The sequence below is a fragment of the Vombatus ursinus genome, unplaced genomic scaffold (genome assembly GCF_900497805.2).
Source record: "Vombatus ursinus unplaced genomic scaffold, bare-nosed wombat genome assembly UNPS02004677.1, whole genome shotgun sequence".
NCBI lineage: Eukaryota > Metazoa > Chordata > Mammalia > Diprotodontia > Vombatidae > Vombatus > Vombatus ursinus.
Genome location: NW_020944455.1, coordinates 2,839,304 through 2,864,129, shown reverse-complemented (window position 1 = coordinate 2,864,129; position 24,826 = coordinate 2,839,304). Strand labels below are relative to the sequence as shown.

The following is a 24,826-nucleotide window of genomic DNA, read 5'->3' as shown; positions in this document are numbered from 1 at the left end:
GACCAGTGGGTTTGGCAGTCGTGTGTAACTGCGGAGGGGAATGTGGACAACAGAGGAGGGTTTAAAAAAGCAGAACAAAATAGAGGTGAGATCACAGGCCTGACGAGATGGCACAGTAACTGCTTTTAGCAACCCCAAGTAAACCAAACAAACCACAAGAAAAGGAATGATGCATCAAATAGAGAGAAACCAAAGCTGAGTCCACACGATAATCAAGTATAAACACCATGAAATAAGTCAAGAGTATGGTGAGCACAAGCAAACTCAAAGACTTAATTCAGGAAAAAAAAACCAGCTGGGATCAGGCCTGTCCCCCTGGAGTTTACTCTGGGCAGTGTCCCAGGCCCAGACAACCTTCATGATGACACCTAGCCTTGGTGGTCTGGTCTGGGCAGCACTAGGAGGCAAGTTAGAAAGAAAAAGCCCAGAAGGTCCAGAGAGAGGCTGGATAGAAACTCACTTACAAGTGGCTAAATCGACAGAGAAGGTGATAAATGTCAGAGGGAGAATGATTGCTGACTCAAAAAGAGGCCAGAACACCAGGCGCAAGTGCTGTATAACTGAAGGAAAATGAACCCAAACTATCCAATGAAAAGGGAACCTGTGGACGCCCAAGAGATCATGGAACAATATCAAGAAATTCCAGAATGGTCCAAAAGAGAAAGAACATTTTTAAAACAAGAAATTAGGAATGGATTTAGGTTACAAATCAGAATTCTCAACAAAAAATTTTAAAAAACACAACCAGCAGAATAGGAAAAACTGGATATGTGGAGAATCTCTCTAAAGAAAGAGGCTCAAAGAGAAAGAAAAACAGATTTGAAACACAAAAATACTTAATAGGAGGAAAACTAGCAGAAGAGAAGGTCCAATAATATTAGAAGAACACAAGAACCTGACATTAGCCAAAGTAACTGCCCTGTTACCTTTCTTTTTAAAAACTGTAGAGGCAGCTAGGTAGCGCAGTGGATAGAGCACCAGCCCTGGAGTCAGGAGGACCTGAGTTCAAATCTAGCCTCAGACCAAACACTTGACACTTACTAGCTGTGTGACCCTAGGCAAGTCACTTAACCCCAATTGCCTAAAAAAATTTTAAAAAATGTATCATTTATTTTTAACACTCTTTTTTAAAATTTTGAATTCCAAATTCTCCCCCTTCCTCTAGTCAACTGCCCTGTTTTCAAACAGGATATGCAGAGACAACTTAAGAATCATAGGCATCCCAGAAAGAAAAATAAAAAGAGCTGAATATCATTTTGCAGGATATAATAGAAAAAGTTCTGTCCAGAACTTCTGAATAGAGATAACAAGTATTAGTTGGTCAGGGGCAGCTAGGTGGCGCAGTGGATAGAGCACCAGCTCTGGAATCAGGAGGTCCTGAGTTCAAATCTGGCCTCAAGACACATGATACGCACTAGCTGTGTGACCCTGGGCAAGTCACTTAACCCCGACTGCTTCGCAAAAAAAAAAAAAAAAAGTATTAGTTGCTTAAATGCAAAGATGGATGGGGATAGGGGAGTGGGGTTTGGGAGGGGAAACTCCTATTTCCAATTTTAGGGCACATAATGGTTATGTTTCACAGTTTCAATAATGAATACACTATTCAAGCAGCCAGAAGAAAGATCTGGAAATATGAAGGAAAGGCCTTTTGGAGAATCCAGGATCATTCTGTTTAGAAGAGAAATTTGAGAACAGAATAATAGCAGATTATAAAAAAGGCCTCAAGTCACAACCCAAATGAATAGACCTTATTTCAGGCATTCCTGCAAAGCAGCAGCACCACCGTCCTGAGGGGAGTGATGAGCTAACCTGCCAACACTCTAGACAAAAGAAACACAAGGAGGTAAATAAATACAGATAATTATCATGAAAAGGCTAAGTACTGAAATCATTCCAGTCATTGACAAGCTTTTGCTTAAGGAAAAAAAAAAGCTGTATGGGGTAAAAGAATGAACAAAGCCAAATCACAAGGGCACCCCAAAATAGACCCAAGGGGCTCCACACTGATTAAGGGGAACTTAAAAAATCAGAAGAGAAGGAAGAAAAGTTGAAATGATAATACTCCATAGACAAAATCCTCGAACCCTCTCAATACCTTTTATGGGAGAGAATAACTAAGTGAGAAGTTGGTGGAATGAAGAAAGAGGAGATGAGTAACATGGGGGAACATGAGTGACAGGGGGAACTGGTGATACACCCCGACCAAATGCAGAGATCACCAGCTAAGAATTTCCTCCAGTCCTTTGCCAGGAGCAGAGGCTGTGGGAGAACAGGAGCTATGGAAGGGCAGGGCAGGCCAGAGGAAAGGGATCCAGGGTAATTAAGACTAGGGAGGCAGGGGAGGTGTTGAGACAGAAATCTTATAATGGGTTCCATCTGGGAGAAATGTGTACATTAGAAGATGAACTTCTCTGAGGAGGGATTGTATCCATCCCTGGAGAGCATTCCACTCCGAGAGCGGGAATGTGTGAGTGCCTAAAGGATGGCCAACGCCAAGCAGAAACAGAGAGGAGAACATGACCTTGGCGGGGAAGACCCATGTGGGCTTGGGAGGGTCAGGACTGTGTCTAACAATGAGACGCCATGTAACTGTCACCATACAACACGACTTCCATGTGCTACGCCCTCCTTTGTGAACTCTTATTTCAAAGATTCCTTCCTCTATCTCGTTTTCTCTGTTGCCAAGGACCATCCATTCTACCTTGGTAACATCTCTTGCATTTGTCCTCTCCTCTCCTCTGATACCATCCCCACCCTGGTGCAGGCCCTCATCACCTCACATCCAGACTAGGGCAATAGCTGTTGATAGATCTGCCTGCCTCAGTCTCCCCCCCATCTCAGACCATCCTCCACTCAGCGGCCAAAGTAATATTAAAGCCTAGGCCTCTGCTCAATGAAGTCCAGTGGTTCCCTATCACCTCCAGGATCAAGAATAAAATCCTCTGCTTGATGTTCAAAGCCCTTCCTAAGGTACACCCCCCCCTTCCAGTCTTTTTATACCTTCTTCCCTCCCTTTACTCTGGGGTCTAGTGACAGTGGCCTCCTGGCTGGTCCCCCAAGATATTTCTTCCTACTTCATGCATTTTCCCAGCTGGGGATGATGCCAGGAATGCTCCCCCTCCTCAACTCTGCCTCCTGGCTGCCTTCAAGACCAGCCTAAAATCCCACCTTCTATAGGAAGCTTTTCCCCACCCCCCCCTTAATTCTAGCGCCTTCTCTCTTTTTGACTTTATGCCGTGAACAGCTTGTTTGCACAAAGCTGCCTGCATGCAGTGGCATGAGGGCATGGACTGTCTTTCTCCTTCTCTGTATTCTTAGGACTTAGCAAAATGTCTGGCACATAGTAGGCACTTAATGTTTACTAGCTGACTGATTGGGTGACCATCTGCAAAAGGCTACAGTCCTGCTGCTTCTTCCCAGCCCTACGTTCATTTCCTCAGTGTCTCTTTCTTGTGCTAAAGGCTTAAGACACACTTGCTGCCTGATTGAGCTAACGCTGCTTCCTTTACTCCTCAGTGAGCCACTGTGTCTCTGGCACTGCAGGGTTCGGGCTCCCTCCCTATGCCCTCTATACCTGCCTATCACAAACACCTTCTGGACCTTGTCCTGCCCACCAACTAACAGGTGAGTTGCCCCTTTCTGGGATGAAAAGCCTTAGATGGGCATCAGAAATGGCTCTCCTAGGTCCGTGATCATAGGACTCATCCATCTCACAGACCTACAGAGTTCAATTCCATTGCACTCACATTTATCATGCACCTACCATGGGCATGGTATTGCTTTAGGCAAAGCACTCTCTGTATAAATGACACCTCAGGTATGTTTCAGCTTTGCATACATGAACTCATTTTTCAACTTAATTCAATCCAACAAGCAATTACTAAGTGCTTACTATATGTCAGGCACTGTGTGCTAGGCATATGAAAACAAAAATGAAAGGGACTCTGGTCTCAGGGAGCTTATATTTTACTGAGTAGAATGTCCCAGGAATACCCAACACAGGGTATAAATCTTGTAATACCAAATAAGGTCAAGAGAGTGAGAGTGAGAACATTTGGGAGAATCAGAAAAAGTCACTTGTAGCAGGCAGTGCCTGAGCTGGGCTTGGAAGGAATCTGGGGATCCTAGGAGGTGAGATGGGGGAGCCCTGGTGGCCTGAGGGACAGTGTGGGCACAATCTGCCCACCCACTCACCCTGGGAAGGCACCTCTGCTATGAACAGGGGCACCATCTGTAAGGAGAGTGGCAGAGGCCCCCAGATAGCCAGCTCCTGGGTGTAACAGCAGAGAAGCTGGGTCAGAAAGCTCCAGCCTTTCTGAGACAAGCAAAAACTTTAATGCAAGGAGGCTACAGCTCCCGTGGTGAAGGCCATGTTTGTTATCCCAACGTTTGGACTGGGTGCTTGACCTCTAAGGAGTTTGACCACAATCGGGGATATACTGGGCCTGGGCCTGGGCTATGGGTATTGGGAATGTTTACTATTAAGGAATTTTCCCAATTTTACCCTGCTTTTCTACTTTAAGGAAATGGTTCATTTTCATAGCCACTATGTGGTTATCATGTAATTGACAGTAAAATGGTTTGGTCTCTTGAGTAAGAAACTCAGAGAGACTGGGAGATTGTGCACATTCATTTGGGTGCCCTGAGCCTGCATGAGCCTGTAAAAGCTTAGGAGCAGCTAAGGGCACTCCACTGGGGAAGCAGAGGGGTTTGACAAGCCCATCTATTTAGGTCCAAAGAATACCTTAATGCCACAGCACACGAAAATGAGGCCCTTCCAAACAGAAGAGGCCCCAGGTCTCACAACTAACAAGCACCAAACTCCAGATCTATTATTGAGGGCTGGTGGCCAGAAGTGGCATCACAATATGGGGTATGAGGATAGCATTGTAAACAGGACAGAGAACGGACCAACTTGTGGTTTCACTGGTTTAAGGAACTTCTGGGTGAGGAAACTCCTCTCCTGATGCAAGTCAGCACCTTCTCAGCAATGTGTAGTATTAAGGAGTGGCCTGGAGAACAGGGGGAGGGGCAGTGATTTGCTCAGGGGCCATCAGTCAATGCAGAGGAGGTGGCTAAGCCCAAGTCAGCTTGCTAGCCACTATATCTTGCTATTTCTAGTAGAAGACAATTTTAATTCCAATTCAATTCAACTCAATTCAATTCAATTCAATGTTAGCTTGACTTTTAAAGAAGGAAACACCATCTGGAGTGCACTCAATTTGTGGTAAGATGACCTGGGTGTAAATTCTGGCTCATCCATCTTTGTGACCTTGGTCAAGCCACTCTCGCTGTCTTGCAATCACCAGCTAGCCCCAAATCCGCGATCCCAGGGGCTCCACCTAATATCCTCCACTAGAATCTGACTCCAATGTCTCATCCAAGTGAGGTAGGGACTTGGGGGCTAAAAAGCTATGCCACCCAATGGCAAGAAGAAAAGGTCCTACAGCAAGGTAGAAAGGTTTCGAGTTAGGGAAGGCAACAGACTGTGTGTCTGTCTGTGTGTGTGTGTGTGTGTGTCCCTGCCCATAGGGCACAGCTTAGCTCCCTATGTTTAAGAAGCAGGGGTTGATTTTGAGACCTAGCATGAGAAGTGCGCGAGGGGCAAAATCCTTACCAAGTGAGACCACATTCCCATAATTCTCCAGCATCACATCTTTGTAGAGGGCTCTCTGAGAAGGGTCCAGGTGGCCCCATTCCTCCTTCGAGAGATACACCGCCACATCGTTGAACGTCACCAGTTCCTAGAATAACAGATGCCTGCTGATCCAAAGCCAATTCCACAACTTTACCTTAGGATGAGGACAGAGCCTGCAGATGTCAGAGAGCAGAGGAAGGGGCCTCCAGCAGTGAGAAACTCTGACAATGGTGGCTAGTGGGCAGGAGAGACAGTGAGAGAGAAGCCTCCCCGTGTCCTAGAAAGAGGCAGTGCTGTCCCCAGCCCTGGCAGGAGTCAGGAGGCTGTCTTCTAGGCTAGCCTCTGCCATGAACTTGATGTGTAAACTGAGGCAAGTCATTTAACCTCAAGGGGCCAGCCTCAGTTAATCAGAGGGAAGAGCAATGAAAAAAATCTGACGTTAAAAATCACAATAGGAGTGGAAAGAAAAATGACTTGGATTGTCTATCCAGATTTGCCATCAATGAACTCTCTGCTCTTGTTTCCTCCCTATAAAATGAGGGTGGAAAGGGGCAGCTAGATGGCGCAGTGCATAGAGCACTGGCCCTGAAGTCAGGAGGACCTGGGTTCAAATCCGGCCTCAGACCAAACACTTGACACTTAGTTGCTGTGTGACCCTGGGCAAGTCACTTAACTCCAATTGCCTAAATAAATAAATAAATAAATAAATAAAATGAGGGTGGAGGAGGGGAGAAGATAATAACAGGTAATCTTTTGATAGTGATTTAGATACATTACAGCATCTGGGCCTTATAATAACCATGTACAGGAAGGACTGTGAACTTCATTTTACAGATGAAGAAATGGGATCAGGTGAAGGAAGAAACTTGTCCAAGGATACACAGCTGTCTCCAAGCTTGGCACATTTCCCCTATGACCAGGCTGCCTTTACAGAACAGCCCACCCAATGTCTCTTGAGTCACATGTGAGTAGGCTATTGCCATGGAAGCAAAGGCACCAGGCAGTGAACAGGACAGGCATCGGCAATGGAAAGTGCCAGAAAGAGGAGCTCGGTGATGGTTTTCTAGTAAAGGAACTGATTCAAATGTAAAGGACTGAGAGCCATTCTCCAACAGATAAGCGGTCAGAGGTTATGAGGTGATATTTATTAAAGGAAGAAATTCAAGCTATGAGTAGTCACACAAAAAAATATTCTAAATCACTAATAATTAGAGAAATGCAAATTAAAGCAACTCTGAGGTTTCACCTCACTTCCATCAAATTGGCTAACATGACAGAAAAGGAAAATGACAAATGTTGAAGGGGATGTGGCAAAGAAGGCATGCTCATGCACTGTTGGTGAAGTTGGGAATTAGATTAACCATTCTGGAGAGCAATTTGGAACTATGTCCAAAGGGCTAAAAAATTGTGCATACCCTTTGATCTAGCAAGACCACTACTAGGTCTGTATTCCAAAGAGATCCATGGACCTATAAGTACAAAAATATTTATAACAGCTCTTTTTGTAGTGGCACAGAATTAAAAACTGAGGGGATGTTCATCAACCGGGGAATGGCTGAACAAGTTGTGGTATATGATTATGATGGAATACTACTGTGCTATAAGAAATGATGATCAGAATGGTTTTAGAGAAACCTGGGAAGACTTACATGAACTGATGCAAAGTGAAGTGAGCAGAACCAGGAGGACAATTTACACAGTAGCAATAATGTTGTGAAAAGGAACAATTTTGAAAAGAAATTAGAGCTCTGATCAATGCAATGGCCAACCTTGATTGCAGAGGCCTGATTAAGAAGCCAGCTGGCCATCTCTTGAGACAGCGAGACAAGGAGTACGTATACAGAATGGGATATGGCCAAAGCAGGAATTTGTTTTCCTTGACTATGCCATTTGTTGCAATGGTTGGTTTTATTTTTTTATTTTTAATGGTGGTGGGAGGGAGGAAGAGAAAATAAATGCTTGTTAAGGGAGGGCAGAGGAGGAAGGAAGGAGAGAGAGAGAGAGAAAGAAAGGAAGACAAAGAAAGAGAGGGAAAGAGAGATGGGAGACAGGGAGAAAGACACAGGGGGAGGGAAAGAGACAAAGAGTAAGAGGAGACAGGGGGAGGGGTGGATGGAGACACAGGGCAGGGAGGGAGAGAAAGAGAAGGAATGGACAAAGAATACTGAGGTAACCTTAGATGCCTCTGCAGTCCAGTGAAACTTACAGACTCCTCAGAATGTTTTTTAAATGTATAAAATTTTAAAAAAATAGGATTATAAAGAAAATCAAGTAATTTGAAATATAGTTATCTAAATATATTTTTTAAAAAAAGTTCACAGACTCCAGGTTAAGAACCCCTATCTTCAAGTGATTGAAAAGATGGGTTAAAATTTTATGGGCCAAATGTCATTCATCAAAATATAAATAACTGGGACTGCTAGGTGGTGCAGTGGATAGAGCACTGGCCCTGGATTCAGAAGGACCTGAGTTCAAATTTGGCCTCAGACACATAATACTTACTAGCTGTGTGACCCTGGGCAAGTCACTTAACCCCACTGCCTAGCTCCCCCCCAAAATATATACATATACAAATAATTGCAAAGCAAGTACAACTAGTTATACTGATGCTTAATATAACTTATAATAACTAGTTTTTTAAAAGAAAAAGAGAAATTGAGGGGGAAGATGAGCCTGGAGGGCCATGAGTTTGGGGAGAACAACAGAACCATGTCTCACCTGGGGCCTAGCTATCAAAAGTGAAGCTGCCATCAGCTGGTCTCCTGTGGGGCCTTAAGGGAGGAGTACTGGAACCTGAGGAGCAAACAGAAGAATTCAGATTGTTTTTTTCAGCTTGGCTCATTCACCAAAAACCACAGGGTACTTTCCCCCCCCTCCCCCATCCCCAACCCATTCAGAAGCAACAGAGCCTGCAACTGAGAAATCCTTCTCAACAGCAGGAGGCTCATATCCCTCCAGGGGTCCATTTCTTTATGGAAAGAGTCCCAGGGACCTCCTACTTCCCTGGAGTCCCATTCTCCGTCTATTCTTGGGATGAAGACAGGGCTTTCTTTAGGCAAAATCCCTTAGCCTTCCCATGGCCCTCCTACTGATAAAAGCTTACACTGAGCTGTCCCCTAGGCCACAGTGATCCAATCTGTGCCCTGGACTGAAGGGATATGGGAGAGTTTCCCTGAGGAGAAAAAGCAGCCTTGTATGAGGCTAGTAGCCCTGGGACCTGAGTTTCTACCCTGTCCCAGTTTATACTTCCACTGTATGCTCCTTGGATCACACACCTGGGTCTTCCGGAGGAAATTCAGGCCAGCCTCTGGTCCTCGTCCTTACCCAGATGAGCATAGCAATATTCGGATCCTTGCTAGTGCAGGCTCTCTGCTGCCTCCTCAAGCCCAGTCCTAATCCCAAACCCTCCCCTCTTCGTAACTTCCTTATTCCTGCTGAGGGCACCACCATCCTCCCAGGCCCCCAGGTTCACAACCTAGGAGTCATCCTCAACTCCTTCCTATCTCTTCCCCCCAGATCCAATCTGATGCCAAGACCTGTTGATTTTCCCTCTGAAACATCTATGGCACAGCCACTGCTCTGGTGCAGGCCTTCATCACTCCACATGAGGACGACTGCCATGGCCTTCTCCTAGGTCTCTCTGCTTCAAGTCTTTCCCCACTCTAGGCCATCCTCCACTCAGCTGCGGAAGTGATTTTCCTAAAGCACATGCCACTCCCACTCTCCCTTCCCCCTACTCCACAGGTGGCTCCCCATCACCTCCAGGATCAAACCCCAAATCCTTTGTCTTGAGTTCAAAGCCCTTCACAACCTGGCCCCCTCCACCTTCTCACACCAGCAGACTGCCACCCAGTAAGACAGGCCACCTGGCTGCCCCTCCCTCCCACCACTCCATCTCCTCACTGCCGGCATTCACACAGCCTGCAATTCTCCCCCTCCTCATCTTTGTTTCCTGGCTTCCTTCAAGTCCCAGCCCAAACCTCACATTCTGCTGGAAGCCTTTTCTGAGCCCCTTGAGTGTTATTGCCTTCCCTCTATTAATTATCTCCAGTTTATCCTACATATAGCTTGCTTTGTATATACTTGTTTGCAAGTTGTCTTGTCCATTAGATTGTCAGCTCCTTGAAGGCAGTGACTGCCTTTTGCCTTTTTTCTATCCCCAGCTTCTGGCAAGGTTCCTGACACACAGTAGGTGCTGCCTGCCTGCACAAGTACCCATCTGTTCATGCCTGAAGGCCTCCTGGAGCAGTCCACTCCACTTTGGGGCAGGTAGAATTGGTGGTGAGCCAAAACGGACCCCCACAACTTACAAGTGCTCTCATTTCTGCTCTCAGGTGCCAAGCAGAACAAATCTAATACCTCCTCCAGTGACAGCCCTTCAAACACCTGACTGATCAAGGTTATAATGTCCCATTGAGGCTTTTCTTCTGCAGGTTAACCCCCTCCCCCCCAGCTCCTTCAATCAATGCTCATATGACATGGACCTAAATCCCTTCCTCCAATCCATTCTCAGCTTATTAATGTGCCCAGAAGTGAACAGAGGACCCCAGAAGTGGTCTGCTGAGGGTACAGGACAGAGGTTTTCACCTCCTCATTCCTGGCAATTATGCCTCAGTTCCCAGGGGCTATTTAGAGGTCCCATCACGCTGTTGACTTAGAGTGACCTCGTGGTCTCTGAAAAGGCCCAGAATCCTTTTCAGACAAACCGCCTGTGCTCTAACTTTAGCCTGTACTTGGGAGGCTGACTTTCAGTCTTCCAGTGTAAGATGTTACATGTTATCTTTACCTAGCATCCTCAGTCCAACATACTAATCGTCAGGACTTTATCGGATGCCGCTTCTTGTCATCCAGTGCTACTATTGGCTATCCTCTCCAGCTGTGGGTCACTGGCACCCTTAAGCAGTACTCCCCATTAAGTCTCCTGGCCCTAGCAACTAGCACAGTGCTAGTTAATGCGTTGCTTAATGTGCTAGTTGCTGGTGATCAAATTCTTCTCCAGAGCTGAATGATCCACATCGAATTTCAAGTCCCATCAAAATCCTGGTTGCTGTGTGCTCCAGCTCCCCAACTCTCTGAATGTGGCACCCAGGGCAAGAAAAACTACTCTAGATATGGTCTGTCCACAACAGAACAGACTGGGGAGTATGACCTTCCTTCTTCTGGCCACTGCTCCTCCAGCAATCTAGCCCAAGGCTGCAGGTTCCCCACCCCTGGCCTAGGCCAACCCCCTCCTTTTCTAGATGATGAAACTGGGGCTCAGAGTGGTTCAAAGATTTACCCAAGGTCCCTATGACTGGTAAATAACAGTGCTGACCTTCTGACTCCAAATTCAGCACTCTTTCCAGTATTATCATCAACAGGGGGAGTGTTATAACACCCATCCTTGGCCTTCAGTGAAAGGTGGCCACACATTTCTACTCACTCACCATTTTTGGGGGGGGGGGGGTGTGGGGATGTCCTGTAATTTCATTAGGCAACTCCCTCTACCTATGTAGATCTGCAGCTTCTAGTCTTAGAGTTGCCCGGGGCACTGAAAGGTCAAGAGACTTATCCACTGTCACAGAGCCAGGTGCTACAGGAGGGACCTGCCCTCAGGTCTTCCTGATTCCCAGGACACCTCTGTACCCACTATCGGCCACCATCTCCCTTGATCACTTGTACAACTGGTCACCAAGCTGGGGGTGGGGGCAGTCGTCACGGCTGCTTCTCTCTGTGCTACTGCCCTGTCCACATTTTGAGAGGTTGGCAGTAAGAAATGGTAACTACGAGCAATCTCAAGGTATACAAGAAGACGTGTATGAGCTAAAGCAAGTGAAATAAGCAGAACCAGGAGAACAATAATACACAGTGACCTCCCCAACGTAGATGAAAGGACCATGTCTTAGTGGCACTGAACTCTGAGCACCTGGAAAGGTCGCAGAGACCAGAGAAGGAACCATAACCCACTCCTCCTCAGGAGCTAGGCCAGGGGTCCCTAACCGGGAGAATGGCACATACACTGTCAAATGAGATCACTATGGCAGTTGGTTTTCTTTGTTACAAGATAAGGTAGGAAAGAGTATATCCAGAAAGGATCATGCTATGAAAACAGAAAGACATCAATAAGGCTTGTTTTAAAAAGAAAGAAAGAATGAGAAAGATCATGTCCAAGGGTGCGATGACCTTAGATCCAGAAGACCTGGGTCCAAGAAGAACAACACTTAGGAGAGGGAGCCAAAAGGCAGAGCTGCTCCATTTATTTTGCTGATTTTCCCAGCCAAGGAGAACGATCTTTGGGATGGTAAGGATAGAACAAAAACCTTCAATGGGGAGTTGACACCCAAGATCATTAGGGAGGGAGGGAGGGATACAATGAGAAAGTACTTAACTGCCCTAGACAAATTTGAGTCACTTGGCCCAGGGCACTGAAACCAGTTGGTGGATGTAGCTGCTAAGCCACACTGAGAAATCATGGCACATCTCCCATTCTCCACAGGATCAGAGAAGGACAAATAGCTCCATTTTGGAAAAAAAAAAAAGGGGGCAGAACAAGGTTTATAAGAAGGGAAGAACAGACTCCCCAATGGGCTTGACTTCAGTTCCTGGCAAAATTCTAGAACATATTATTAAAGGAATGCTTAGTGAACATTTGAAAAAGGAAGTGGTAATCACAAAACCAGCTTGGCTTCACAAAAACCAGGCCATGCCAGACTAGCCTTATTTTCTCTTTGAAACAAGGTACTACACTGGCAGAATTCGAGGAATGCTGTAGGTACAGGTTACCAAGATTTTAAAAAGCATCTGACAAAGTCTCTCATGCCATTATCCTGGGCAAACTGGAAATATGTGGCCTAGATGCTCTAGTAGAACTGAAACTGGGGCAATGATGGCCAAACCCAGGCAGAGATTTGCTGGTTTGGGATCAGCTCAGGAGGTCCCCAGGGGAGGACCCTAGGGATCTATGTTTGGCCCTGTGATGTTCAATGTGGTCCTCCATGACTTAAGAAAGGGCCTGAGGGGCAGCTAGGTGGTGCAGTGAATAGAGCTCTAGCCTTGAAGTCAGGAGGACCCGAGTTCAAATCCGGCCTCAGTCCAAACACTTGACACTTACTAGCTGTGTGACCCTGGGCAAGTCACTTAACCCTAACTGCCTCACCAAAAAAAGCAAAAAAAAAGGACCTGACACGCTTATCAAATTTGTAAATGACACAAAGCTGTGAGGAATAGTTAACATGCTGAATGACAGTAAGAATTCAAGATGATCTCAGCAGGCTAGGGACTAAATGATATTGTGCAAAGAATGCTGGGTTAAGTGCCAGGGAGCTGGGTTCAAATCCCAGCTTGGTGCTTACTATCAGTGAGACCCTGGCCAAGGAGCTGGATTAAATGACATCTGTCATTCCAGCTCCAAATCCTAGGAACTCTGGGCCAAGCACATTAAGATGAAATTTGAGTCTGAGTTTGTTGTTTAGTCATTTCAGTTGTGTCCGACTATTTGTGACCCCATTTGGGGTTTTCTTGGTAAAGATCCTAGAGTGGTTTGCCATTTCTTCTCCAGCTCATTTTATTTTGTCTTTTCTGCTTTTTTTTTTTTTGGCTAGGCAATGGGGTTAAGTGACTTGCCCGGGGTCACACAGCTACTAAGTGTTATATGTCTAAGGCCGGATTTGAACTCAGATCCTCCTGAATCCAGGGCCGGTGCTCCACCCACTGCGCCACCTAGCTGCCCCCAGCTCATTTTATAGATGAGGAAACTGAGGTAAACAGGGTTAAGTGACTTGCCCAGGGTCACACAGCTAGTGAGTGTCTGAGGCTGGATTTTTGAACTCAGGTCTTCCCAACTTCAGGCCCAGTGCTCTATCCACAGCGCCATCTAGCTGCCCCCTTAAAGAGCAAGTTTATAGTACAAGATGGATAAAGCTAGAGCACCTGCCCTGGAGTCAGGAGGCCCTGAGTTCAAATCTGGCCTCAGACACATAACACTCACTAGCTGTGTGACTCTGGCCAAGTCACTTAACCCCAATTGCCTCACCAAAAAGCCCCCCCCAAAAAAAAAAAAAAAAAAAGATGGATAACGCATGGTTAGACTGTAGTTCCAGGAAAAAAGATCTTGGCGGGGCAGGGGTGTTTCATGGAATTCAAGCTCCAACAGTATGAGAAGGCCACCAAAAAATAACATGGTATTGGGCTGCATTAAGGGAGTCCTAGTGCCTTAGAACAAGGGAAGTGAAAACTCTTAGTTTAGTCTCATGAGACATATTGGCTTGAGCTCTAGGCACCACATTTTAGGAGATACATTGATAAACTAGAGCCCCCAGAGCATGGCGACTGGGATGGTCAAAGAACTTGGGGATCTGAAGGTAGAATAGTATCTGGCACACATATGCCCCTCAAATGTATGTGGATGCTGTTGTCATTAATAAGATGCAAATTCAATGCAAAACACTACTGAATTCAGAAAAGCTTTTTGGTCATGTATTTTCTCAATTACCAGACATTAAGAGTACAACTACAATCACAGACACAGTGACAAAGGACCTTCGAGATCCCTTAATGTAATCTCCCTCATGTGACAAATGAAGAAACTGAGGCCAAGAGACTTACCCAAGGTCATGCAGATTGTAAGCTGCAGGACTGGGCTTTGAACCCGGACCTTCTGACTCCAAACACAGCATTAGATCACAAAGCTCCTCTAGGTGGGAGGTCGTTACACTTGCTCTAAATGTAGCATCATGTATCGTCTCTATCTGCATTGGTGTCTCCTAGCCTCCTAGTACATAGTCCCTTCCTGCAAGGAAGGAACTGTCTGAACTTTCCCTAGCACAGTTGACATTTAATAAATGTTTAGTCAGATTTAGTTACTTTGGGCCTGTGGGCTTGAAGTCATGAAAAAATCATCAAGATGTTAGGAGTAGAAGGGCCTTTAGAAAGCATCTCTTACAAATGACTTTTTTTCTTTTGGCTTTTTGGTGAGGCAATTGGGGTTAAGTGACTTGCCCAGGGTCACACAGCTAGTGAATGTCAAGTGTTTGGTCTGAGGTCAGATTTGAACTCAGGTCCTCCTGAATCCAGGGCCGGTGCTCTATCCCCTGGGCCACCTAGCTACCCCTGCAAATGACTCTTAAAAGATAAGCAAACAGGCTGAGAGTTAAGTGACTTGACTCCAGTAGTATGGCTAGAATCTCCTCCAATATCTGGGGTTCTCACTCCCTATTAACTCTTTCCTTCTTTTCCTCTCTTCCTCTTTCTTCCCTCTCTCCTTCCCTCTGACCCATTCTGGCTGTGTGATCTTGGACAAGTCCCTCAACCTCTCAGTGCCCCAGCCAGCTCTCTAAAGCTATGAGGCAAACAGCAGCTGCTGATCTGTGTGGACAGAGGATGCTTCTTCACGAGGAACACCACATGCCCCCTGAAATCACAGGGCTTTTCCAAAAGCATTTTTTTAATTGCTGAAGAGATGGCTCTCCTCTTCACCAGGGCCAACCACTCTACACGTGCCCTCAATCAGATTCCATTCCCTTCCAACTCCTGTAGATTGCCACAACTGTCATATCCTACTCTAATCTTTGTCATCTGCCCCCCACCTACCAACAAATCTCCATCTTTGAAAAGCTCTCATTAGATCCTATCATGAACGAAGATCCAAACTCTTTGAGAAAGCTATCTATATATTACATGCCTCGACTTCCTTATCTTCTCACCCACTTAACCCCCTGCAATCTGGCTTCCAATCTTATTATTCAATTGATCTTTCTCTCTCCAAAATTACCAATGATCTCCTCATTGTCAAATCGAATGCTCACCCTTGACTTCTCTGCTGCATTTGGCACTGCTGATCACCTCTCCTCCTGGATAATCTCGTCTCCTGGGTTTTCAGGACGCTATTCTCACTCCATTCTCCTTCGACCCCTACAGCTGCTCCATCTCAGTCTCTTTTAAGGATTCATCAGCCATGTCATGCTTAGTGTATGTGAATGTATTCCAAGGCTCTGTCCTGGGCCCTTCTTTCATTTTCTCTCTACACTCTCTCTGGGTGACCTAATCAGCTTCCATGGATTCAATGACTATCTATACACATAACTCCAGGACCTACATTTCCAGTCTTTGTCTGTTTCAAACTCTAGTCCTCTATCACCAATTGCCTACTGAATATTTCCACCTGGGTATTCCATAGGCATTATTCAGGCAACATGACCAAAATCAGAACTCCCTCCCCCAAACCCACACCCCTCTCAAACTTCCCTATTTTGGGGGCAGCTAGGTGGTGCAGTGGATAGAGCACCAGCTCTGAAATCTGGAAGACCTGAGTTCAAATCTGACCTCAGACACTTACTAGCTGTGTGACCTTGGGCAAGTCACTTAACCCCAATTGTCTCACTAAAAAACAAAACAAAACAAAAACAAAAACAAAACTTCCCTATTATTTTCAAGGCTACCATTCTCCTTCTCCTTCTAGTCACCCAGGTTAGTAAACTCAGTGCCATCCTCAACTCTGCACTCATCCCATACATCCAATCTTCTCCTTTCTATCTCCATGACATTTCCTCCATAGTCCTCTCCTAGGGCAACAGCCACAACCCTAGTTAAGGCCCCCAACTTCTTGTCTGGACTACTCCAATAGCCTACTAGGTCTCCCTGTTTCAATCCTCTCTGCATTCCAAACCATCCTGCCAAAGTTATTTTCCTAAAGCACAAGTTTGATCAAGTGACTCTCCCCCTTGCCCCGACAACTTCAACAAACTCCTGTCACTTTGAGGATAAAATATTAACTTCTCTGTTTAGCAAATAAATCTCTACCCAGTCTGGTTTCTTCTTTCCTTTCCAGTCTTCTCCCTTACTCCCCTTTTCCAACTCTGTGGTCTAGCCATGCTGGCCTATTGGGTGCTCTGCACATACAATCCTGTATCATCCATCTACATGCCTATAACATACTCCTTCCTCACCTCTATGTCTTCCAATCCTTTGGTTTCCTGCCTTCAAGGGCCAACTTCTTTCAAGTCCCACACCTTTCCTAGGCCCCACAGTTGCGAAATGCACCCTGTCCCCAAACTACCTGGTGTTCATTTTGTGTGTATTCTGCAGATACTCATATGTGTACATATCATTCTGCCCATTAGAATGTATGTTCCTTCAGAACAGGGATTGTTTCACTTCTGCCTCTGTATCTCCAGTGTTGAGTACCGTGCCTACTTCGTAGTCAGCATTTAATTAATGCTTGTTGATTTGATTGTTGATGGGTTTATCTCTCGTTTCTACATCACCTTCATTTCCCAAATCCCGGGAACCATCCCTTATGAAAAAGATGCAAAAAAGAAAGAGAAAAATCTTCAGCAATACCAATGAACATATCTATAGTGTTTCAGGGCATAAGCGATATGTATAGTCCCCCATGGCAATAACCTCTGGACAGAAGTATATTTTCTCTAATCTTCTCCAGGACCAAGCAACCCACATGACTGCTTGTTCTTTATGTTGGTCTCTGTGGTGGACAGAACCAGAGGAGGGGCACCCATGGTATGGTGGAAAGAAAGTTGGACTTGGAGACAGTAGGTTTGGAAGCAAATCATATCTCTGCTATTTACTACCTGTGTGACAATTGGGCAAGTCTCTCCCCTCCCAGGGTCACATACGGAAACAAAGAGGTCTCCCTACCTGTAAAATAATAGCTAATAATAAGGCCTAACACTTATTAGGCACCTACTATGTGCCAGGCACTGTGCTAAGTGTTTTTCAAATGTTGTGGCTTTAGAAAGGACAAGATTTGGCCACTGATTGGATATGTGGGCTAAGTGGACATGTGAGATTATCTCAATTGATCCTCACAACTACCCTGGGAGGTAGGTACTGTTATTACTCCCATTTTGCAGATGAGGAAACTGAGGCAGACAGAGGTGAAGTGACTTGCCCAGGGTCACACAACTAATAAGTGTCTGAGGCCGGATTTGAACTTGGGTCTGACTCCACGCCCGGCGCTCTATCCACTGAACCACTTCACAGGGAAACAAAGGTTTCCCTATTTGTAAAACAAAGGAACTGTACTAGCTGGCCTAGGTCCGGCATCCTCTAAGAGTTGAGGACCCCGCCGTCTCCCCTTTGGTCCGTTATCCTCAGACCATCCCACACTAGCACTACTCCTCTGTTTCAGGTGAGTCTTTGTCTCCTCAGAACCCAGCGCGCCCCCGGGACACCTAGCTGGAGTCGGATGAACACCTGCTTGATTGAGGCTGTTCAATGAATACAGTAACTTCCTCTAAGGCTTCCTCTGGCCTTCGGTGTCAGGCCCGAGAACCATCCGACTCCAGAAGCAGAAGCCGCCAAAGAAAACCTAGCTGTTTGTTCAACCGTCCGCCGCACTCCCTCCCCCTCCAACAATGAAACAAACAAGTAAACAAACTCCCTTTCTCTTCTTACCGGCCATCAAAACCCGGCAAAGGCGCCGAGCTCGCTACCGGAACTCAAAGGAAACTAACAAAAAACCTGACAGGAAGTATTGGCAAGACTTCCGGGGCGGAACCGCGCTCCGCGCACGGCGTGTCTTCCTCTCTAGGCTGACTCGGAGGAATGCTCGTCTCGTTTGTTCAGCTGGCGTTCGGTGCATGCGTCCTTTCCGTTGTCAATGTAAACACTGGAAACAAGGAAATTCAGATGAAAAATCATACGCATACGTATATAGACCCGGGGAGGAAGTGTGGCCTGGTGGATAGCGATTCGGCTTTGAAAGTCTTCAATACGGGCCCCATCTTTAATACACACGGGCTGGGACCCCTTGGTCCTGTCATTTCCCCACCGGCCTCAGTTTCTTCCTCTTTAAAACAAAGGCGTTGGACTTAATAGCCCCTAAGGTGCCTTCCGGCTCTAGATCTAGCATAATATTATTATTTTGTCAGTTAATCAATAAACATTTATTAAGCACCTACTATGTGCCAGGCACTGTGCTGAGCACTGGGAATACAAAAAGAAGAATGAGATGGGACCCGCCCTCAAGGAGCTTACAATCTAATGGTCCAGATAACATGAAAACAAATATACTGTATACAGTATACATACTATACAGAATGATCAGGAGACAGTTAATACAGGGAAGGCCCTGGAATTAACAGGGCTTGGGGGAGGCTTCCTACTGAAAGTGGGATTTTAGTTGGGACTTAAAGGAAGCCCGAAAGGTCAATAGTCAGTGGAGAAGGGAGAGCATTCCAGGCATGGGGCCAGAGAGAATGCTGGGAACCAAGACATGGACGGTCTTGTTCCTAGAACAGTCAGGAGGTCAGTGTCTCTGGATCACAGAGATAAAGGGGTGGGGGTCGAGGATAGAGATAAAGTGTAAGAAAACTAGAAAGGGGGGTGGGGTGGTAGAAGGCAGGTTATGAAGGGCTTTGAACTTCAAACAGAGGATTTCATATTTGATCCAGGAGGTGATAAGGAGTCACTGGAATTTATTGGGCAGGGAGTTTACTCTCCAAGGAATTACTTAAATGAAAAAATGGCAAGCATTTACATAGCATTTTTAGGGTTTACAACATGTTTTACAGATATTCTCTTGCTTTATCCTCAGAACAACCCTGGGAGGAAGGTGCTCTTATTATTCCCACTTTGCAGATGAGAAAACCAAGACTAATAGAGGTTAAGTCATTTGTCCAGGGATGCAAAGCTAGTAAGGGTCTGAGGGCAGCTTTGAACTGAAAACTTTATGGTTCCCAGTCCTGCATTCTATCCACTGTGCTGCCTAGATGCCAGTGAAACCACAAGTAGCTCCATTCTCTGTCCTATTTACAATGCTATCCTCATACCCCATATCGTGATGCCACTTCTGGCCACTAGCCCTCAATAATAGATGTGGAATTCAGTGCTTGTTAGTTGTGAGACCTGGGGCCTCTTCTGTTTGGATGGGCCTCATTTTCATCTGCTGTGGCATTAAGGTATTCTTTGGACTTAAAACAGATGGGCTTGTCAAACCCCTCTGCTTCCCCAGTGGAGTGCCCTTAGCTGCTCCTAAGCTTTTACAGGCTCCTGCAGGCTCAGGGTGCCCAAATGAATGTGCACGATCTCCCAGTCTCTCTGAATTTCTTCCTCAAGAGACCAAACCATTTTACTGTCAATTACGTGATTCCCGCATGTTCATTGTGGAAATGGACACTGTCTCTAACACAGAAAGGCATGATAAAGTTGAGAAAATTCATAAAAAAACGTAAGGAGGGGTCGGCGCATGCCTGGACCAGGTAAGCTGGCATGATCTCGGCGGAAGACGCCGGGGGAAGTGCTTCTGGGATACTGGAGGACTGGAGCATGCGTGGACTTTGCCTGTTGGCCCACCACGTGGTAGGAAGCAGCCATTTTCCATTGGCTGTGGAGCTGGAAATGTCGGAGTCTTGAAAACGGCCAGGCTGAGCCCACTCGGGGCTTTTACTGCGTTCTGCCCCGAGGGTGAAGGATGCAGATCTTGGAGCAAGGGAGGAATGACCCAAGGTCGGCCTCCTTCCCTCCTCTGCCCTCGTAGTCCACGTAGCCCCGAGAAGCAGGCCCCGAGTTTCGGCCTTTGCCCTTCTAGATACAGGAAGTGGAGTCTCCTGCCCCGGAGCGGGAACCCTGGGGACCCGGAAGTCCGGGAGGGCGGGCTGGGTGTTGTAGCCAGCCCTGCAGGGAAGCCCTGAGGAGCAGGGGTGCCAAGGAGGCTAGCCCCGGGGAGCTTTGGACTGGAGCTTGGTGGGACTGATGCTGGGAAGGAACTAATCTAAGCTGTGAGCCTAACCCCCTTGCCCTCCCCAGGACCGAGGCGGTCTAGTGGGGGGAATTATGTCCTAGACGTGTTGGAGGAAGTGTGTATGTGTTTGTTCTTGCTATAGCCTTGACATAGATATCCCTGTGTAAAAGCTCGTGGGACATCGGGGTTTACGTGGAACTGGGACGCTGGTCATAGGGCCAGTAAAAATGGGAGGATACAATCAGTGGGGGCTCAAGTAGGATCCTAGAGAACTCTGGGAGATCTAACATATACCAGGCCTTGCCCTTAGAGGGCGAGGCCAGAGGCAATCCCTGTTACAGCAGCAAACATTCCCAATACCCATGCCCCAGGCCAAATCACATCCCCGGACCCTCATCCAGCCCGTTAGAGGCCAGGCACTCAGTCCAAACCTTAGGATAATCACAAGCCTGGCCATCACCACGGGAGAAATGCACCTTCCTTGCATGAAAGTTTCTACTTGTCCCAGAAAGGCTGCAGCTTTCTGACCCAGCTACTTTGCTGCTTCCCCCAGGAGCTGGGTATCTGGGGGCCCCACCACTCCCCTTACAGATGGTACCCCTATTTATGGCAGAGGCGCCTTCCCAGGGTGGGTGGGTGGGCAGCTTGTGCCCACACTGTCCCCCAGGCCACCAGGGCTCCCCCATCTCACCTCCTAGGATCCTCAGATTCCTTCCAAGCCCAGCTCAGGCACTGCCTGCTACAAGTGACTTTTTCTGATTCTCCCAAATGTGCTTACTCTCACATTCTCGACCTTTCTTGATATTACAGGATTTATACTCAGTGTTAGGTATGTATGCTGCATCCCACTCAGTAAAACGTAAGCTCCCTGGGAACAGGGTCCCTTTCATACTTGTTTTCATATGCCTAGCACACAGTGCCTGACATATAGTAAGCACTTAATAATTGCTTGTTGAATTGCATTAAGTGGAAAAATGCATTCACATATGCAAAGCTGAAACATACCTGAGGTGTCATTTATACAGAGAGTGCTTTGCCTAAAGCAATACCATGCCCATGGTAGGTGCATGATAAACGTGAGTGCAATGGAATTGAATTCTGTAGGTCTGTGAGATGGATGAGTCCCATGATCACAGACCTAGGAGAGCCATTTCTGATGCCCATCTAAGGCTTTTCATCCCAGAAAGGGGCAACTCACCTGTTAGTTGGTGGGCAGGACAAGGTCCAAAAGGTGTTTGTGATAGGCAGGTATAGAGGGCATAGGGAGGGAGCCCGAACCCTGCAGTACCAGAGACACAGTGGCTCACTGAGGAGTAAAGGAAGCAGCGTTAGCTCAATCAGGCAGCAAGTGTGTCTTAAGCCTTTAGCACAAGAAAGAGACACTGAGGAAATGAACATAGGCTGGGAAGAAGCAGCAGGACTGTAGCCTTTTGCAGATGACATGATGGTCTACTTTGAGAACTCTGGAGAGTCAAGTAAAATCAATTCAAATAATAACTTCAGCAAAGTTGAGCAAGGGTGACAAAAGAGGAAAATGACAGATGTTGGTGAGGATGTGGACTGTTTGGGCTGTGAATTGGTCCAAACATTCTAGAAGGCAATTGGGAACTATGCTCAAAAAATTCCTCAACTGTAATCCACCCAGCTATACCACTATTAGGTCTATGCCAGAAAGAGATCAAAGAAAGAAGAAAAGCACCTATATGTACTAGAATCTAGCAGGTCTTTTTTGGGGTAGCTAAAACTTGTTAACTCAGGTGGCTCTCCCATTGGGAAATGGAGAAAGAAATTGTAGTGTATGAATGTGATGGAATATTATTGTGCCATAAGTAATGATGAAGTGGACAATTTCAGAGGAAATGGAGAAGACCTCCATGAAATGATGCTGAGTGAAGAGAGCAGAACCACAAGAATAATGTATATAATGATACAAATGTGATCAAGAAAAACTCATTTGAAAGACTTTAGAATTTTGGTAAACACCATGAAGAACCATCGATCAAAAAGAATAAAAAAGAAATGGCACCCTTACCTTCTACCAGAAACATGATGAACTTAAAATGCAAAAAGAAACTTACGTTTTAAGACATGGCTAATGTGACAATTTGTTTTGCCAGATGTAGGTGTGTTTTGATGGTTGTTTTTCTTATAATTTGCTCAGTGGGGAGAATGGGAGGAACAGATTAATAATGATAAAAAAAAACTTGTTACTTGAAAAACAAAAATAGACATATAAATATATAAATTTTTTAAAAATAAACATAAATTTTAAAATAGACATATAAATGTTTTAAAAGACCAAACTTTTCCTCTGTGCCAGGTACAGAGAAAGGGAAAAACACAATTTCTATCCTCAAAGAGTTCACAGTCTAATTAGGGAGAAAACACATAAGTAAAATGGTGTGTACAAGTTATATACTGAGTAGAGTGGAGGTCATCCTTGAGGGGAAGTGACTAGTAGTGGAGAGTATGAGACTAGGAGAGGCCTCTTGCAGAAGGTGTGCTTGAGCTGAGTATTGAAGGAAGCCAGGAAGCTAGGAAATGGGGGTGAGGAGGGAGCATTCCAGGCATGGGGATCAGGCAAGGCAAAGGGCATGGAGATGAGGGGTGGGAGGCAATGTAGGAGGAAAGGCACGAAGTGAGGAAGGGGGTGACATAGGGAGACCTATACTTCAGGAAAAACACTTTGACAGTTTGGTGGAAGTTAGATTGGAGTGGGACAGACTTTGGGCAGGGAGAGCAACCAGAAGGCTATTGTTGGTTGATTGGTGTCCTTTGTTCTGGAAGAGGACCAACATGACATCAGTATGCTAGAGTCAAGTTACAGCATACTCTAGGTATGAGGTTGCGAAGGGTCTATACCGCGGTGGTGGCTGTGTGAGGAGACAGAAGGGGCAAAGGGGGGAGATGTTGGCGAGGTCCAGATCTTTCTTATTAAATATGTTGGGTAAATGTGAGTGAGGATTTGAATGGGGTACTTGAAATTGGGAACCTGGTTGACTTCGAGGGTGACAGTACCCTTGACAGCAATTGAGAAGTTGAGATGTGGGGAGGTTTGGGGGTGTGAGGGGGAAGACAATAAGTTCTGTTTTGGACAAGTTAAGTTTGAGATGAATACAGGACATCAGTTCAAGATGTCTGATAGGCGGTTGGTGATGTGAGATTGGAAGTCAGGAAAGGGCTGGATAAATAGACCTGAGAATCATGTACATAGAATTGGTCATGGAACTCCTGAGAGCTGATGAGATCACCCAGGGAAATCTTATGGTTTGGTTTTTTTTCCTTTGGGTCTACCATCATGTAGGCTGTCATAGTGGAGAGAGTGCCAGCCTTAGAATTAGGAAGACCAGGGTTCAAGTTCTATATCTGATATATACTGCTTGTGTGACGCTGTGGAACTCGCCCTCTCTCAGTGCTCAGTCTAGGCAACTCTCTGACACTGAAGTGCAGAGCAAGTGCTACTCTGCCCTGGTAGAGTTTCATTTTCTGAAGATCCCATGTATCTAATCTTCCCCCCTCTCCCTTGCCTTTACCTGGGGGAAGGTTGGCCAACTACCAAGAAAGTGGTTGACACAAGGGCAGATAGTGAAAGTTTTTTCCACTCCACTGTAGCAAAGAAGGGTAAGGAAGAACAGAGGAGGAGAAGGAAAAGGAGGGGGAACTGATAGAAGACAGGATGAGAGGAGGAGGTGAATCTGGAGAAGAGGGAGGAAGACCATTGGATCATATGGACTTGGGAGAGACCAAGGAGGCCAGATGGAGAGTAAGAGTCACCAAAGAGGAGAAAAAGAAACAGAGAAGAGGAGGCTATGGAGAGGAGATGGAGAAGGATGTGTAAAAAAAGGATGCTAGAAAGAGGGGGGAACCTCTTGGTACAAAGGTGAATGGTACCAAAGTGCAGAACAGTACATGCACTGCCATACTCTCTCCCACTTTGTCATGCCATATGAAAATTAGTTAGAAAAAAAAAGGAGCTCTTTAACCTGGTTAAGAGAAGGCTTGGGGTTGGGGCCATGATGGCTTATGTGATGACTTATGCTATAGAAGAGAGCTTGTTCTGCTCAGTCCAGAGGGCCACCCTAGGAAATTAGGCAAAAGAAAATGTGGGCTTGATGTAAGGCAAAACTTCCTAAGAAAGCTGATTCTAAGTGGAATTGGCTGCCTCCAGAGCTAGTGGAGTGGCTCCTTCCTCCTCGGAGGACTTCCAGCAAACATGCTAGAAACATGCAAACATGGCCAGCTATGTGGTATGTTGTACAGCAGGTACTTGTTGAGGTGAAATTAAAAGATGTCTGAGGTCCCTTCCAGCATTGAGGAGAGACTTTAGGTCTTTTGAGTAGGAGCTAGTGGGAGCTAAGGAGGAGATAGAGTGGAAACAAAAAAGGATAGAGAGGATGAGGGGATACAGAAGAGGTGACAGGAGATAGAAGGTCTATGAGATAGGATGGAGGTGGTGGAGATAGAGAGGAGGTGTCAGAGAGATAGAGGGGAGGTGTTGCTGAGTCAGTGAG

General features: G+C 46.1%; 1 protein-coding gene across 4 annotated transcripts in view; it reads right to left on the bottom strand.

Annotated features, from left to right (window-relative positions):
• LOC114025499 (zinc finger protein 501-like) overlaps positions 1 to 18,087 on the bottom strand; it is a 28,794-nt gene extending 10,707 nt beyond the window's left edge. Inside the window, exons 1-4 of one of the 4 annotated variants that reach the window (XM_027838932.1) lie at positions 18,029 to 18,059; positions 16,671 to 16,907; positions 8,357 to 8,431; positions 5,618 to 5,744 (exon numbers count right to left, since the gene is read on the bottom strand). In XM_027838932.1, coding sequence (XP_027694733.1) covers positions 5,618 to 5,744; positions 8,357 to 8,389 — 160 coding nt within the window. In that variant the 5' untranslated portion in view covers positions 8,390 to 8,431; positions 16,671 to 16,907; positions 18,029 to 18,059. Of the gene's footprint in view, positions 1 to 5,617; positions 5,745 to 8,356; positions 8,435 to 8,913; positions 8,953 to 16,670; positions 16,908 to 18,028 lie in introns of those variants that run through there. The other 3 variants (XM_027838940.1, XM_027838948.1, XM_027838958.1) reach the window with 3 other exon arrangements.
• Positions 18,088 to 24,826: the final 6,739 nt, after the last annotated feature.